The 13,358-nt window shown below is 39.9% G+C and overlaps 1 protein-coding gene across 1 annotated transcript in view; it reads right to left on the reverse strand.

Moving 5' to 3' along the window:
* Positions 1 to 13,358, reverse strand: part of ELP2 (elongator acetyltransferase complex subunit 2) — a 199,041-nt gene that overhangs the window by 139,964 nt on the left and 45,719 nt on the right. Inside the window, exons 6-8 of the mRNA XM_089687543.1 lie at positions 11,401 to 11,465; positions 7,359 to 7,425; positions 1,530 to 1,685 (exon numbers count right to left, since the gene is read on the reverse strand). Of these exons, the coding sequence (XP_089543669.1) occupies positions 1,530 to 1,685; positions 7,359 to 7,425; positions 11,401 to 11,465 (288 nt within the window). The remainder of the gene's footprint in view (positions 1 to 1,529; positions 1,686 to 7,358; positions 7,426 to 11,400; positions 11,466 to 13,358) is intronic.

Below are 13,358 nucleotides of genomic sequence, written 5' to 3' on the forward strand. Positions count from 1 at the left end.
TGAAACATAAATTGGATTTATATAGTTCACAGTTTTAAAGCACTGACGTCACATCCATATTCTATAAATATGAAGAGAGGCAATAAAGGGAATTCAGCACAAAGCTATTCACTTTAATGGAAAACTGTACTGAGATAAATGTTGTGACTACCATTGCTGTACCCTCCTTCAGAAAATGCTAGCTGCCAGGCTGTCATGCTGATCTAGTGACTTCTAGGCTTTGTTTCACCATCCCAGAGCAAGCATACAGGCATGGAGTTAGGACTTCACTCTGAACCCAAGCTGCATGCTTTCTCCACATTCTGAAACCATTGAAGACAGCGGACTTGCTTCTCCTTGAGCTTCAACACATTTGCATTTCTATGCTGCACTTACTTTGCCCAGTATGAACCCAGTCCCTAAAAATTTAAATTTACATAGCTCAAGATATTTTCTAAAGCCAGCCATACACGGATCGAAATTAATCCGGTTCAGCTGGGACTGGGTGAATTTTGATCCATCTATGGGCAAGGCTGATTGTACCCAAGTCGACCTATCGATCAAGTTGGGTACAACCAGCCTGTTGGGTTTTTTATGCGATTACTGCCAGTGGCTGTAGCTGCTGGCAATAATCATTGTGTTCTGTCTGCCGGGAAGGCTCCCTGAACCCCCTCCCCTGCTGTCAGAACACAATAGTGCTGCAGGAGGCATTCTCCCATCATCAGTGACTGTGTTGATGGGGGAATCGAGTGATTTTCTTTCCTTCCACCCATGGTGGAAGGAAAGAAAATTGAATCATCTATGGGTTGCCTAACTTGCAAGCACACTTCAGAATACCACAGAGCACTCCAGGAACCAATAGTGCAGTAAAGGTAATGTGGGGGCTCTTTCTGTGCATGTGCTGACTATGCCTATATTGTTAAACAAAGATTACACTTGTGAAAGATTTAAAGACTGGGTGCTACTTTATTATTGTTCTCCTGTACTTTTGAGTAACCCAACATTGTCAAGAGCAGGGGTCTCCAAACTTTCTAAACAAAGGACATGTTTACTGTCCTTTAGACTTTAGGTAGACAGAACTGTGTCCAGTGGGAGTAAACAATGTCTTCAGATTTGTGATCAGTGGGAGTAATAAAAATTACATAGTGCCTGTGGTCAGCAGAAGAAACAGTGCCCATCAATGTAGTCAATGGCAGGAACAGTGTCCCACCTTGGTGTCAGTGGAAAGAGTAGTGCCCCATCGTTGGCGTCCGTTGAAAGAACAGTGCCCCATTGTTAGTATTTGGCAGATGAATAGTATCCCAACTTTGGTGTCAGTGGAAGGAAAAGTGCCCCATGGGCCAGATAAAGGCAAAGGGTCGCAGTTTGGAGACCACTGGTTCCAGAATCTGACCAAGTTGGGATTTTATTCACATTTTTTACTGTAAGTATAATATACATACAGTAGTAGGAATATTTTTGTGTCCCAAGTACAAAACTTTTTTCAGTAGCCTCATTAATAAAAGATCATTTTCTGAAAGACAATTTGGTCACCTTTTTAGTTGACTTACCTTCTTCTTTGACTATAAATACATTCTCCTTCAGCTTGATATTGTTGTCCTTCAATTCATGCTCATTTTTGACAGGTTCTAAAGCAGACTTGGCAATTATCTTCCAAATACGGATAAGGGAATCCTGTGAACAACTTGCAAGATACATATCCTTTCCTGGAAAAAAAATTATATAAGACCTATAACAATAACGATTATGACTACAGGACATTCAAGGTGAATATTTACTAAAGGAAGATAAGTAGATGCTTTTTCTGCAACCAATCGGTATGCTTTAAATCAAAAACCGTTTTTTTCACTGTAAAAAGACCAACAAACAACAATAGCCTGGAAAAGGTCTGTAGGCCACTGAAATAATGTAGACTATGAAATAACAAATATTGATCTGTGCATAGATTAATATTTGCATGAACATTTTGCTGACCTTTCACTTTTCCAGAGGTAGAAACAGTACTATCAAGGGTAGCATTCTGGATCTGCAAAAAAGGCCATAACACTTTAAGTTCTTCTCACCTACAATCTGTATAGAAATGCCCCCATGCCAAGGATGGGTTTATAAATGTCACCCATTTGACAGCTAGCTGCTAACACTTTGTCAGTGACAGCTTTAGTCCCTCCTAACACTCAGGAACCAATAACAGCGGTTATCGATCATGTGATGTCAGCCAAAAATGGCTTCAACTTTTAAAGGCTGCTGCATACTGTAGATGGCAGTATATCACTGCTTAATTCTGTAATTGTCTGATTATAGTATTACAAAATATATACTGTATGTGTATATACTGTACATATATATTTTCTCCCTTCTTTTCATACACTTGTCAGCCTTTAATAAAAAAACAGTGCACCAAATGAAAATATGTCCTAAAAAATATAGATATATAAATATTATATAGTCAAATTAACCAATATTTACTGATGCTGCTAAATGTATTCTGGGCATTTAGACCTTAATTAACTCTGTGCATGAAAGAGTTATACAGCTAGTGGTAGTCTGAGTGGAAATCAGGCTTCTGAAGGCAAGAATTGTTCTTTCTGGATCCAAAGACATCACCCTTCCTTGCCTGAATAGCAGTATCCTTTTTTTTTCTTTTTTACTGGTTGAGGTCAACCAATAGAAAGAATAAACAATTAATTCCAGTTAACAGGGTAAGGAGGTATAAAAGAAGATAAACAAAAGATAAAATAAGTAATCTAGATTTTACCTGAGTTTTCACAGCTGCTAACTAGGCACTGCTAGAGAGATATGAAATTTTTTTTAAAAAAAGGAGGCAATATTCAGCTTACAGCAGCCTCTACTGTTTAGCAACGGCATTGAAGGTGCAAATTTTGTTGTTTTAATACCTATCCTTGCATCCATGCATTCAGTGGAGTTTTGGAACACCCGCTACATCTATACTTGATATTCGCAATCTGCATTGAACATAGTGCACTAGCTCATTCATGGAGCCTGTGGTCTGTCCAAATATCCCATCTTTAACTCTGGAAAATAAGTGAGCAGGATCTAGTGGAGATCACAATTCGATTATCAAAAGGTTACAGATTAAAAGTTGTTTCCCACCTGAAATGCCAGCAAAAAACAGGGGTGTGGAAGCCTTGATTTTAAAACATTGGAACTGCACCCCTCTGTCCTTCATAAATCAACATAATGTCTTTTTTTTTTTAACAGAATGAAAAAATACTCTCAATCCCTGGTAATCCTGTGATTCCCCATGGTTTCCTCTAGTATTCGGACTACACTAACCATGGAAGCAGATCTGTGCTATTGTGGTCAGTTTGCATCCTTTCAGCTTGTAATATGACCTACAGCATGGCATGTCATCATCTAGCTTGCCTTTAGTTCTGCAGTCAGCCTGTGACATCACAGGCTAACAAGCACCCTACCAAGCTATGCTCACTTTAATTGTCATGAGCAGCTGTACTCTGACATGCCTTTGACATTCCATGTAACCATACCCCCCATCCAGCCAAAGAGCCATCGGAATGAAGTCTTGACATCATATGACCACTAAAATGAAGAAATGTTAGTACATTTTAGCATCCGTTAACATTTCGCTGAGTGTTACAAATAACCGAAAAATTCACATAAGTTTTAATTATGCTAAAAAATAATTACAGTACAAAACACACTAGGGCGATTTATAAAAACTTAAAAGAAAAAGAACAAATGCAGTTACATACATACAACCAGATTCTTTGCATTTTTAACAGCTTGCCGCTCGCCCACAGTACAGCCTTTCTACCAGTTTTGAGCGCGCATGCATGCTCCCTGCTGACCCTTACTGTGTTTGGACAAATTGATTTTGGTTGAAACCTGCTGATCAGCTATGGCAATCATATCACAGAGCTCTGTGTTTACAAACACACAAAACTCTGTGTACACAGAACAGCGATCTGGCTGTTTCTTCTTCATAAAGTCAAATCTGACTTCAGAGAGAAAAAGCATCCAGATCTGTGAGTAACAGCAGAACACATTACACTTGTTAGGCACATAGTTAACCCCTTTATTGCCCCTTTATTTCCCCAGAAACAACCAACTGCTTTGGGTAGCTAGCTTAGAAGATCAGAAAATGTGAATACTAGCAACTCTCCTAGACATTATATTTCAAATTTGAAGCTCTAAAATACAACAAAAAAAGGTTATCCTTAAAGTGTTGCTAAACCCAGAACCCTGTATTCACTATATCTGGTCTCCCACAGTACACAGAACATGGCATTATATTTGCATTATTTTTGTAAATATAAACCGCTAAATACCTTTTTTCAGCAGCAGTTAGAGCAGTCTTGTGACTTCAATCAGTGTCCAGCAGAGGACTGGTTAAAATGGCTGTAAAGGCTGAAGGTTTTTTACATTCATGCATTCTATACAGTAAGGTAAAAAACCATTCTGTGTACAGCAGTGCCCCCAACCCCCACAATACTTACCTGAGCCTCATCACGATCCAGCGATAGGAATGACAGCCTCAGCTGTCCCGGGTCTCTCCCCCCTTATTGGCTGTGACAGCAAGAGGGAGCCATTGGCTCCCACTACTGTCAATCATAGCCAGTGAGCCAATGAGGAGAGAGAGGGGGCAGGGCCAGGCAGCGGCTCCGTGTGTGAAAGCCTATATGGAGCAGTAGGTGCCCCCCATAGTAAGTTGCTTGCTGTGGGGGCACCCAACAGACAGGAGGAGCCAGGAAAGCCTGCGGGGGACCCGAGAAGGAGGATCCAGGCTACTCTGTGCAAAACCACTGCACACAGCAGATAAGTATAGCATGTTGTTATTAAAAAAAAAAAATAACCTTGAGCCCTGGTTCACACTGATGCAGTGCGGAATGTGCAGCGTTTTTAGTGCGAATTCCGCACCGCATCAGAATCGCACCCCTGCGGGTGTGCATGTTAACTTAACAACACCCCGAAAGCGGTCTGCAAAACGCAGTGCAATGTGCAGAATCGGACCGCATAGGTGTAAATATCTATGCGATCCGATTCTAGTGCAGACCCAAAAAAAGGGTCCTGCACTTTTTTGATGCGGGAGCGGTGCGAATAGAGCCATACAAAATGTATGGCTCCAATTGCACCGCACACAAATCGCATGTGATTTGCACAGGAATGCAGTGTGATTCCTGTGCGAATCACATGAGATATACTGCATCGCATATATGTGAGCCCAGGCTGAGAATCGCTTTAAAGCTTGAAGAAAGTTTTCATTCTCCCCTCATTTTCCTATGAGGCTCCCTGACTCCCTGTCTGGACAGTGCTGATTGGCTCTGTGCTGATCACTTGCACTCTACCAAGAAAAAGAAAAAAGTCTCTAGCAATACACACCAAGTTGAGTATGTACAGCTTGCCCCAAGGCTCCATTCCATCAGCAGATGAATCAAAGACAGTAGAAGGGGAGGATCAGAGAAGACAGGATCAAAAATCCTTTTTACACAATGCAGAGGATTCACCCCTTAGGTTTCACAGTGAGTATAATAAGCATGTTTTACTGCATATACAGACTGATTTTACTGGGTTTAGTAACACTTTAAAAGCAAACTGCATTAACCAATGCGCTAAAGTACAGTACATCAGATTACATTTAGAAAATGTAAGTTTGAATTTAACTTACTACACTGTCAGGTACTTTAACAAATGCTTTCCTATTACTTGAGCAATCGAAACAGAAGCAGCTATCCAAATAGTGAATGGATAAACAAAGGCTGAAACTATCCTAGGTTAGTAACCATAGAAAGAACAATTCAGTAATAATTCTAGTAGGTCAATATTAAGAACACTGAAAGGATTTCACAGACTTGGCATTCTAAACGAGAGATGCTTGTATTAGCTCATTGCATTACCAATTTCCACCCCCTTCCCACAACGTTTTGCGTTTAATAGCAAACCCAGCAGAATTTTTCTGGCAAAGAACTGAAAGAAAGTGCTCACTTAACAAGCAAAGAGCAAGAAATGCAAGATGGATAAATGAGAAAGTATGCACTGCTCACAGCATTAGCAAAAATGGCATTTAACAAAAATGAGAATAGAGAACAAGTAATTGTATCTTAGCAAAAAGTTAGAATGAAGGACTTGCCAAGCACATGATTAGTTCTAAAAGCTGCACTGTACAGAACAAAGGTTTGGGGTCAGTGCTATAAATGCTGAACTAAGCCAAACTATCTCCCTGAAGGGATTCATAAGGAATCCACTTATGGTTTATGTAACCAAAAAATGCAATACAGGATACATCTGATTAATGCAAAAAAAAAAAAACTGTTAACTGTTGACAAAATATCAAAGCGCATAGGCAATGAATCTTTTATCTAAAAAGTTACAAGAACCATTAAAAAACAAACTACAGGATAAGCAAATATTGTCTAAGTACAAGAGGCACTGTGTCTTCCCAATTGTAAGGTGCACCTGTATGATGTATGCAACCAAAAAGGACAGGGATCCACTAAATCTATATCAGACCCTTACCCTAGATGAGGGCCAGATATAAAATGTTAATGGGGGTACCACAAAAAAAAAAAAAACACAGCGTGGGGTTTCCCCACTTGTGAAAAGGTAGGTGTGTGCCTGTATGTTTTTTTTTTTTTACTTATCACAATTGTTTGTGTGGCTGTACTCACATGGAAGGGGGGGGTTGATTCAGAACACCATCAGTTTTAAAAGGGGGCTTCCAGCTTCCAATAAGCCTTCCACACGAACACCCACACAACCCCCCTGCTAGGATTGTGTAAAACAAGCTCCTGTCCCCATCAACAGAGGACCCCCCTGGTGAGGTAATCACTTCATGTTGAGGGAATGTGGCTTGGAATGGTTCAGGGAGGAGGGAGGAGGGGGGGGGGTCCCTACAATCTTTTTTTTTTTTTTTTTTTGCACGGGGTTCCCCCTTAAAATCCATAGTAGACTCTGTGAGGGATCCTTGTGCTTTTTTTTTCTAAAGTCACCCTTAAAATCCATACCACATCTGAATGGTCTGGTGAGCACGGGCTAGGTGAATCCCACATTTTTTTTCTCTTCAAACCCCACCCCTTTGTCTATGTTCTGCTTTCAGCCAGGAATGCTCAGCAAGACTTGATTCTACTTCGGCAGTAGACACAGTCCCTGTACCACTGCCAGAGCACACTGCTGTATACGGTCTGTGACTGCATATAGTTTATACAGCACTGACAAACAGAATCATCTGTAAGTCAAGCAAATAGTTCATTTGAACCAGCTTGGTTCAGAAAAACTATTTAAAGTCAAAGCAAACATGGAACTGGACTTTAAAGCAAAATCAATAAAAAGGAATATAAGCAGTGTTTATTTTACAGAATCTCAGAATGCAGTCAGCATTACCGTACACAGAAGATGGAACTTACCATTTATTGCAAACTCCACACCCCGCACCCAATCTTCATGTCCAGGAAGTATTTGTGTCTTCTGAAACTAGAATTAAACACCAGTAAAGTCAAACTATATAAACATTATATATACATATATATATATATATATATATATATATATATATATGTGTATATCTTTACTAGAACTAAAAGCAACATGCATAGCTAATAAAAAAAATGGCAGAGTGAACAGTAATTGAATACTGTAGGTGTACATTTTCTAAGACTGGTTATTATATTTGCACAATATACAGGTACATACAAATACTTATACAGGACATTTTTTTGAAGGACATGGTCACTTTGCCCAAGGTGACGGTGTATCTGGACCCCCCCCTCCTCTTTGCAGTTCCTTGCTCCTCCACAGCTGACAAGATTACCTGGAACTTCTCCGGGTGAAGGAGTATGTACCTTCTCCCCTACAACCAAGGTCACATGACCAGGGGACTGACATTATTGCTCCCCCCCCAAAGCCAATCTCATACCTGGCTGCAGAAGACTAAGGCGATTATTACGACACAGGTAACACAAGAATAAAGGTGGCGTATGATGCTCTTTCCACAGATACTACTGACATTGTCCTGCATGGGCAAGGTGCCAGTGTCTCTTCACATTTCTATGCAAAGTCTCCAACAGAAGGTCTGTAGCACCTATTATTCTTCCAGCCAACAACAGTTAAAGTGATACTAAACACACACTGTTTAATTTACATTATTCCTTCTCTTTCTGTATGTGGATAAAGGCACTGTAATTATTGTAATTAAAAAAAAAAAAAACACATCTAAGTACCTTTTTCCTAATCAATATACAGCTATCACATGACCCAGTTCTTTCCCAGCCTGTTTGCAGGGAAACATAAGCAGCAGGAGCTTCTAATCCTCTGCTGCTGGTCACATGATCCAAAAAAAACAAAACAGAAAAAAAAAAAAAAAAAAAAAAACAGCCTTTGGCATACAGAGTAAAAATAAATAAATAGTATCAGTAACCATAAAAGTATATTGTTGTACATATATATATTTGAAATCAGATCTTTATTATTTTGTGGAAAAAACATGGTGTGGGTGGATTTCTGCCAGTCACAGATTGTGTCACACCCCTCCAGCCTGTGTCTTAGAATAAGAGAGAGGTGAAACAACCATTAATTTACATGTAATAGCCTACGCCCATTGTGTTTAGCTGGTTAATGGGCATGGAGGAGAAGGGAGGGAGTGGGCTGTCATTTGCCACTGTGTATACCCTCACATATGTGACTCTATAGTCACATGGGCTGTTTAGATCTTATAGGGAGGATATGCTCAGCATAGAAACTCACTGAAAACCGAGCATGTGCAAAGTCTACAACTGCAAAATCCCTAGATAAACTGGGGAACAGAAGGTGAAGAAAGAGACCAGTTTTTTGCAGAATACAGAAAACAAATCTCATAGTGACTGAGTATGAACAGGAAGCAATACACCATTTATTGATCGTTTTTACGAAGTGGGTTTACTGACACTTTTAATATGAGTAAAATGTATCCAGACTAGCGCAAATATTGGGCATCTAATGTCACAAATGGCCAAACATGACTGCAAAAGCAGGGACTAATGGATAGCGCAATACATTTACAGTAAAGAAAAAATAAATAAATAATAAATAAATGAAGCAAAAAAAAAAAAATAGGAGGCTGTCTATGCAATCCTCTTTCTGAATAAAAACTAGTTGCCTGGCTGCCTCTAGTAGTGCTTTTAGGGAGTGATCTGGAACACATATGCCGATTAAAGTCAAAGTGATGTCAAAGTTCATTACCTGCGTACATGTTCAAAGTCAGAATATACCAAAGTCACTGGATCACCATGACTTCCAGGTAACTAGTTTAATCTGAATCAGAAATCCGCAACATCAGGCTTCATATTTCTAGCTGCAGTTGCTAACTAGTATAACATACTGGTACACAACAGTGCCTTCATATACTTGTACAAACTTTCATGGCCCCCTCTATACATGAATACAGGGTCTTTCTATCTTCGAACCAGAACTGAGTGAAGAGTATTTTAAGGATTTGGCCACTTTAGCTCCAAAGGCAAGTTCACATCACATCAGTTTAGCAATTGTCCATAGCACAATGTTGTGGTGAAGTGGATTGTGGTGCAGATGTCAGCAAATCACATCGTGGTGCAGCTCTGCATATGATAGAATGAAGTGTCATATGTCATTTGTGAAATTTCAACAATTAAAAATAAAAAAAGGGGGAAAACAAAAAAGTAAACAGCACCTTGCATTATAAAAATGCAATGCACCGTCACTACACCATAGACACCAGCCTGCAAGTTAAAATGGCCAGTTATGTGCAAGCTATAGCTTGCAACACTGATCAGTGAATTCTGACAGTGGGGAAGTCTACTACCCACTGTCAGAATACAAAGACTGGGGGGGGAGAATCCCTCATCCACACTGAGTAAGTGGATGGGATGTAGGAATTGAGTCAATTTTTTTCATTTGTTCATTACACTCACTGCTTGAACAAAAAGAAAAACCGGACTGATCTATGAGCTGCTGCAGCGGTGCTCAACCTCAGTACTCACTCATTTTCACAGTGAAGCTTTCTTTCACTCACAACTTCCTGTCCACCAGTCAGAACCAGAGATCAGCTAAAATTCAAAATGTCAGACTCTCTTGATCTTGAGTTCCTCTGTCGTCAAACTTGCACGGCCCAGCGGTTTGGAGACACTACCCTAAACAAAAATAACGAAACCCCTAAACTGCATGGATGGGGGGAGGGAATCACTGCAGGGTGAATTTTTCTAGCCTACTGACCTTCAGCTTTAACCTCCCTGGCGGTATGATTATTTCAGATTTTTGGTGCTGAAAGCGGTACCATTATATTGCATGGAAATATGTATTTTTTTTATTGTAGGCTGTAATTTTTAGGAATAACTCACTGAAATCTGTACCAACAAGAGTCTAGTAAACATTCTGGGTAGGATAAAACTTGAAACCCGAAAACATAAATTATAATTTAATAAATAATCATAAAAAATAATAATATAATAATAGATTTAATTCAATAATATAATCAAACCAAAAACACTGAAATTTGAAATATAGCACCAAGTTCGTAAATTGCTGAGGAAAGTCGCAAAATCGTTTTCAGTGTCTGATGACGAATTTCCCCACAAATCATTATCACTCAATTCTGCAAGTGGTTCTGATTTACTATCGCTGTTCTCTAGCTGGTCTAAAACCGCTTTTGACCTAAAAGGGACACTTTTTGGACGCCGTGGACTTTTCTAAGTTTCCAGGCAGAAAGAACAGTCAAAATGCAGGCAGGGCACAGGACAAAGCAGTAGGGACAAAATGTATGTGAAATGGTTTGAAACAGGAATGTTTTACTATGTGATATTCGTTTACAAAAATAATGACATTTTGAAAAATTTTTAAATTTGCCGCCGGTTCCGACGCCCATACGTCCCGACGTCACAGGGACAGGAACACAGAAGCCGGATGCCGGCAACGGCCGGAGGAGATGGCCAGGGACGCTGCAGGGGACACATCGTGGGAGCGAAAGACAAGGTAAGCACTGCAGGGACTCCCTGAGCAACGCCGCATGGTAAGCCCGAGTGTAGCTCGGGGTTACCGATCTTGGTACTGAAATTTTACCCCGAGCTACACTCGGGAATACCACCAGGGAGGTTAAAGCAGCTGGATTTTCAGAAAGGGGTTCTTGAGATCGTATTTTAGTATTCAGCAACTCCATTTCAGGCAATACACTCTACATAAAGGTTAACAGTAATTACAGAAACATGTTTTTTTTTCTCCATCCAGTAATTACAAAAAGATAAGAAACTGCCTTATTACTCAAGACTTCAAAATGCAGACTATACATGAGAATTGTTTTTTTGCAACGGTTATCAAGGCAGAGCTAATGTAGTTACTGCAGCAGCCATGAAAGACAGCAGCAGGCTAGACATCAAAGATGATGAAAATAATGGTAATTTTTTATACAAGTAAACCATTACCAACTGTGAAAGGAATAACTACCTGCCCATCCTGTTTAACATACAAATGGACCCGGCTGTCATCTCCTCCACAAGCTAAAATGGCCACTGGAAAAAGAAGAAACAGTGAGACAATTTCATTAAACTAAAAAGGATGCAGGCAGTAAAAGGAGCACTACAATGCTACAATTACACGAGAAGTACAGACAAACATTACAGAGCATTGCTATGTGAGAAGTCACTCTAAATTTACTTGCACTAAAGAGCAATCAACTAATAAAGGCTCCATAGAAGATGCATTGGTAGTAATGAATAAGTGTAAATTTGTGACAAATATAAAAATCAGCTGTAATACTGCTTGGCCGATTCACACTTAGCCCAGCCTCCACTTTCAATGTGTATATTTTATTACCACTTTGCAAAGTGCACTGGCCACATCTGCATCATTGATCCCCAAAGATTTCTATTAATCTATCTCTCAAACATTTCCAAACACCAGAGACAGCCACATAGAAGTCTGAGGTCATGGACTGTACAACCATGGCCAGCACAAACATATCAATGAAGGGTTACAACGTTGAGGCGGGCCATGGCTCCAAGACACAGGTAAGGATAAATCAGAAGAGAAGGATAGAAAGGAAAAGTGCACTCAAAAAATGTATTCAGGTGTATTTTACTCAAAATTTGTGTTTGATAAATGGCTGCACAAATATAGTGACATAAAAATATGCAACAGTCACTATTTTATTCCCCATGATTTCTGATTTTGAAAATATATAATATTTGGGGTTTCTAAGCAATTTGCTACCAAAAAATCATTTTAGGATGTGAAAAATGCCAAAACCGCCCCGCCTAGCAAGAAGTTAAACATATTATAGGACACCAAAAACCTCTGCAAATAGGACAGTTTACTTCTGCCTCTATTTCCCTGTGCCAGTACAAAACATAAAACTTTGTTTACTCTCTGCAGTCTACACAATAAGATGCTTGTACAAGAGAATTCAGAAAAACAAGAAAGGCATCCCTAAAGATGTGCTCCCTGATTTCCAAAATCAATACATAGTGGCCTAAATTTTACATTTATTTCTATTTATACTTTATTATTTTATATATTTACTGTATTATTTTATGTCACAAAGCAAAACACCAGTTTCATAACCCTTTTATAGAAACAGGCACTAGGTTCAAACTCTATTCAGGTCACTGAAATAGGGCCCCAAAAAGCTCCTGCTGATCGTTATGAGCTTTGCTTTTGTGATCAATATTGTTTTGATCCTCGTCAGTTTGTATCCAATTTGCCTGTTTAATGCCTGCCTCACTCTTTTTTGTTATCGGACTCTTATCAAGCAGGGGCACAGTCTATGCTTAGGTCAAACCAGGCAGCATTCAAACAATTGGATTCTTCACTTTGACTTTTTGCTTGTGGGCTGCTGTCACTCAGGCAAAGCCGAGGGGCTGTGACCAGGGGTGCACTCTGCACAGTGGCTAAATGGTTAGCACTTCCGCCTGGCAGTACTCAGGTCGTTGGTTCGAATCCCAGCCACGGCACCTCCTGCCTGGAGTTTGCATGTTCTCCCTGTGCCACACACGTGGATTTCCTCCAGGTACTCCGGTTTCCTCTCCAAAGACATGTGGTAGGTTAATTGGATCCTGTCTAAATTGGCCCTTGTATATGAATGTGAGTTAGGGACATTAGATTGTACACCCCTTGAGGGTTAGGGACTGATGTTAATGTACAATATATATGCAAAGCGCTGCATAATTTGACAGCCCTATATAAGTACCTGAAATAAATAAATAAAATGGACCCCTCCAGCACTAAGGTGAAACAGACGTTTCTACTGAACAATTCCAAAACAGCTGCTTATAGTAGCACTGCTACACAGCCAAGATCTCTGCTGACAAAGTCACATTAGATCCCGGCAGTTACAGCTGTGGGCATTTGCTCAGTGGGGAAAGACTCTGGGGCATATTAGGTGCATCCTAGGTCCTCAATGCAAG

This window comes from Staurois parvus, unplaced genomic scaffold (genome assembly GCF_062004578.1).
Source record: "Staurois parvus isolate SC_StPar_1 unplaced genomic scaffold, SC_StPar_1.0 ptg000429l, whole genome shotgun sequence".
Classification (NCBI taxonomy): domain Eukaryota; kingdom Metazoa; phylum Chordata; class Amphibia; order Anura; family Ranidae; genus Staurois; species Staurois parvus.